At 43.7% G+C, this 5,200-nt stretch overlaps 1 protein-coding gene across 1 annotated transcript; it reads left to right on the top strand.

The window, feature by feature from the left end:
* The first annotated feature begins 747 nt into the window (after window positions 1-747).
* LOC142473374 (C-X-C chemokine receptor type 3-2-like) lies at window positions 748-2,774 on the top strand. Its single transcript, XM_075580612.1, is given in 6 exon segments — window positions 748-844; window positions 847-927; window positions 930-1,100; window positions 1,103-1,348; window positions 1,351-1,665; window positions 1,668-2,774. Coding segments are annotated over 6 exon segments (1,029 nt in total). The 3' UTR covers window positions 1,787-2,774.
* Window positions 2,775-5,200: the final 2,426 nt, after the last annotated feature.

Genomic DNA, 5,200 nt, shown 5'->3' with positions numbered 1-5,200 from the left:
TGAAGGGGGCTAGAAAATGTGTGTGAAGGTTGGGAGAAGTAAATGAAAGAGGAGATAAAAAGGCAAGTAAGGGAAAGCAAGATAAAATGAGTGGAGGCAGGGAGGAGTTTGAATGAAGAAGGTATAGCTTAATGGGGAAGAGTGATAACAGGTAAGCTTTGAGTGGAAGATGTTAGAGAAGGTGAGTTAGAGTTAGGGTTAGGGTAGAGAAAACAGATTAGTTACAAGGGAGAAGGAAAATGCAATAATTCAAGGAGAGAAAGATGAGTAAAAAGAGAAGAGTAAGGTGTTTAGAGGAGATAGTAGTACGATAAGGCCAGAAGGAGAGGTTAGTAGGAAAATAAATGACAGTACTGTATGAGTGAGAGAAGATGTATCTGGGAAGGGAAGGTGTTGGATAAATTACTGAGGGATCTACAGAGAAAGTGATCAGAAAGAGGTTTGTAGGCTGATCTCTCAGGGACAGAGTGTACAGGAAATAACAGGAGGAATTATTTAAGCAAATCCTGATATAGTACACTTTCTTTATCTTTAGTTCTCTGGAATCTAAATGTAATCAGAAAGTTTGTAATTTAGAGGGGCACGTTTTTGTCTTTGCATGGTGCTGCACTGCTGCTGTGTGTTGCTAACATCCTCTAATTGTAACCCCATCACTGCCAAAGGACTACCAAGCATTAGAAGCAACGCATTGCTGGGCTAGCCCTCATGGCAGCGAATGGGTTAATATCTATTTACTTACACACCGAAATGTGTCTCCAGTATTTTTCATACACAGGTTTGCCAGACATGTCAAGTGGTTTCGCTCCTTGCAAGATTGAGGCAATCAGCAAATTCAATGAGATCTTCATCCTGCAGCCTTTGTACTAGTCTTTGTGATGGACCTGTTAGGTAATGGACTTGTGCTGTATGTCCTGAGGAACAGGAGCTGCCCTGGCATTTGGCTGATCATTACTTGTTACAGCTGGCCATTTCTGATCTACTGCTTGGTCTCACTCTACCCTTCTGGGCCACTCAGTTTGGCTATGGTTGGATCTTTGGTGATGTCTCATGTAAGCTTTTGGGAGCTCTTTTCACTATTAATATGTACAGCAGCATCTTCTTCTGACCTGCATTAGCTTGAACCGATATCTTGCTATTGTTCACGCAGTGGAGCTGCATAGACAGCAGAGGCCCATCCATACTTTCTTCATCTGTGCCTTTGTCTGGGGAATCTCCTGCGCCCTGTCCTGGCCAGAGTTTTACTTTCGGGATGTGGTGTATTTTAAACAGCGTGGTGCATATGCCTGTTATTATAATTTCCACCCAGAGGATGCAGATGTCTGGAGAGTTACTCTGAACATCATGAACCTCAGCTGGGTTTCCTGCTCCCTCTGTTGCTTATGTTCTTCTTCTACTCCAGATATTTCTCACTCTTCACCACTCCAGACTTGGCTACTCCCGTCGGTCTCAGGGTTGTTATTGTGATGCTGCTGCTTGTCTTTGTGCTGTGCTGGGCACCATACAACTTACTGCTGCTCATTGACAGTCTTCAGAGGTTAGGCACCATCGGACGGAGCTGTGAGCTGGAGAGGCTTCTCGACAAAGGAGTGACCATCACAGAGAGCCTGGGCCTTGCCCACGTGTGCCTGAACCCCATTATATATGCCATTGTTGGAGTCAAGTTCAGAAAGAACTCTCCCGACTTTGTAAAAGACGTTCAAACCAGAGCATTCATTCCGGACAATATAACAGCGGAGAGGGCACAGTCCTCACTGAACTCACCACTCATACTCTAAGAGTCTTATGATCAATGTGTCCTGTCAAATATTGCACATATTTGTCCCTATACACTGATAACAAAACAGGTGACATGCTTGGTACAGACCATAAAAACGAAGTGCATTGTTATTAACCAGAATAACTTGAAAACAGTAACAAATCAAGAAAAGAAATAAAGCCTTTGTCCCACATAGCTTAATGTATTAGAGCTGCAATATTAAGATATGTAATACAGTCCATAACATTTTTAACAGAGTATATGATCTGCATAGCTTTAATTAAATCTTAGCTACTAGTCTAGAGTTAATAATGTAAAAGTAATAATATGGGACCTATTCTAGTAGTTTGCATGCTATACCTGTACGGAAGAGCCTTTCTACTCAGATATATTCTAAAAGCTCCTATCCTACACTTCCAAACTGCAAATCAGAGCACAGTGGGCAAAATGTCTCAATCTCACAAACTATGCCTATTTTCTGGTATTCCATTAAACCAGTTAAGTAAACGATGCAAACCCGCATGGAAATACTCACAAATGTGACCTTCACCTTTAGGGCAAGGACTCCCTAATTCAATTATTTATTTCTTACATGCTTCAATGTATTCCCCTGTATTCTCTACCTAATTATATACATTACTGTAAACATTATTACTCAATAATGAGCTGGCTGGATGAGTTGCAGAGCTAATACAAAATGAATCGTCAACAAACCAGCCGGGGCATTAGTTGCCAGTAATGTGGATTTTTAGTATAATCATTTAAATGTATGTGATGTTTTTTCTAACAATAAAAAAAAATCCCTGCTCTGTAGACTTTACAATCTAATGTTGGTGGCACAGAGCGGCAAAGGGGTGACAGAAGGAGCTGACACCAAAATATCAAAAGAGCCTCCCTGCTTCAAAGTCAATGTCATTGGTTTCAGAATCCTAGACTCCTTCAGTCACTCCTTTAGTGTACAGTATATACACACTATAGTGCCGACGATTATTCTAAACAAAAATGGGGCAATCACCAAAAAGACCCGGGTACATGCTGGGTACATGCTGGGTACATGCTGGGTACATGCTGGGTACATGCTGGGTACATGCTGGGTACGTGCTGCAATATTTCACACATTTCTGCAGACAGACTAATGGCCCATCAGATTAACAGAGGGGGTCCGTGGCAGTCCCATTCAAACTGAATGGGACTGCTAGGGACCCCTGCTGTGTTAATCTGATGGGCCATTAGTCTCTGCAGAAATGTGTGAATTGTTGCAGCATGTACCCAGCATGTACCCAGCCTGTACCCAGCCTGTACCCAGCATGTACCCAGCATGTACCAGCATGTACCCAGCATGTACCCAGCATGTACCCAGCATGTACCCAGCATGTACCTGGGTCTTGTTGGTGATAGACCCAGATTTTCCAAGGCAAGTTTAAGGCAAGTGTTAGAATACTCGTCGGCGCATATATATATATAATATATATATATATATATATATATAATATATATATATATATATATATATATACAAAAAGAAGCGCATGCTCCCTAGCACGTAACTGTAAAAAATGGGGTACATTTATTTAAACAAATGGTCCCAAGGAAATGATTTAGCTTCATACAGTGGGAGGCTACACCACTCTTTTTGAAGCTGTATGGTTCTCTAGGATCTATTTGTTGGGTTTCCTAATAGACCCCTCGGATTATTATCAAGTGAAATCAATTTGACTTTATTCTTTTTGGACTGTATGACATTTTGTTCACAGTATCACTGTTTGGTTTATCTGTGTATATATATATATGGTGTATTATGTCATTTCTTATATTATAGTATAGTTCACTATTAATCACCTCACTAGTAATTGTATTATTATTAAGTAATAATCCCCTCAGAACAGGGCATTACTGGCCAATAATGCCCCGCTGGAAGAGTTGAAGGCCCGAGGCGAAGCCGAGGTAACCAGCGAGGGCATTATTGGCCAGTAACGCCCTGTTCTGAGGGGATTATTACTATTATAGGCTAAATGTAGGCTTTTTTTAAATTTTACATAAAAAAAGATACATTTTTGTAATCATTGATTTTATCAGTGTATAAAAAGTAGTAAAGTAGAAGATAAGAGGGCTGAGGGGCGGGAGAGAGAGAGGTTTAGGGGGGGAAGAGAGGTGTAGGGGGGGTGAGAGGTGAAGGAGGGGGGAAGAGAGAGGTGAAGGAGGGAGAGAGAAGTGAAGGTGGGGGGATGAGAGAAGTGAAGAAGGGGGGAAGAGAGAAGTGGGGGTAAGAGGGTGGTGAGGGGGGGTAAGAGGGAGGTGAGGGGGGGTAAGAGGGAGGTGAGGGTGGGTAAGAGGGTGGAGAGGGGGAAGAGGGAGGTGAGGGGGGGGAAGAGGGAGGCGAGGTGGGGGTAGAGGGAGGTGAGGGGGGGAGAGGGAGGTGAGGAGGGGTAAGAGGGAGGTGAGGGAGGGTAAGAGGGCGGTGAGGGGGGAAGAGGGAGGTGAGGGGGGGGAAGAGGGAGGCGAGGTGGGGGTAGAGGGAGGTGAGGGGGGGAGAGGGAGGTGAGGAGGAGGAAGAGAGGTGAGGGGGGGAAAGAGAGAAGTGAAGGAGGGGGGAAGAGAGAAGTGGTGAGGGGTAAGAGAGGTGAGGGGGGAGAGAGGTGAGGGGGGAGAGAGAGAGGTGAGGCGGGAGAGGTGAGGGGAGAAAAGAGAGAGGTGAGGGGAGAAAAGGGGTGAGGAGGAGAGGAGGGGGATGTGGGAGAGAAGTGGGGGGACTTTGATATTAACTGCAGCTAAATAAAAAGAAATACAAATGACCTTACAGCAGCACAGGCAATAGATGTGGTGAGAAATATTACTTTGCTGCAAGCAACAAAGTTACCAGTTGGGACACAGCAGCTTCTGGCAGCACTAGCAGCTGTGAGAGAGAGGGGGGAGAGAGGGGGGAGAGAGGGGGGAGAGAGGGGGGGAGAGGGGGGGAGAGGGGGGAGAAAGGGGGGAGAGAGGGGGGAGAGGGGGAGAGAGGCTGCTTGTGCTGCGTGTTCAGTGTGATCAGTGAGGAGAGCAGGGCTGCTGCAGTTAAGATTTAAACTTGCCGGGTTTTTCTCAGCGAGAGCCCCCGCTTCTCTGCTTTGATGTGAGTTGGCAAGTTGTCAAAAATTCCGGGCATTACTGAATGAATAATGCCCGGAATTCTGACCAATCAGAGAGCAGGGATATCAGTAATGCCTGGAATTTTGCAGCTTTAGCCTATAATACACGATATATATCAATTATTCACTTTAATATTTAATTTATTAGCGCTACTCTTTGTGTATGTGTTTTATATATATATATATATATATATATATATATATATATATATATATATATATATATATATATATATATATATACACATGAAGGTCAGTCAGCACACTGCAGTAGAAAAGGTTATAATAGCAGATGCTAGTCCCATAGAAAATAAGT

Source organism: Ascaphus truei (assembly GCF_040206685.1).
Source record: "Ascaphus truei isolate aAscTru1 chromosome 6 unlocalized genomic scaffold, aAscTru1.hap1 SUPER_6_unloc_2, whole genome shotgun sequence".
NCBI lineage: Eukaryota > Metazoa > Chordata > Amphibia > Anura > Ascaphidae > Ascaphus > Ascaphus truei.
The sequence above is the reverse complement of the archived record's forward strand: the minus strand, read 5'-3'. Positions and strand labels throughout refer to the sequence as shown.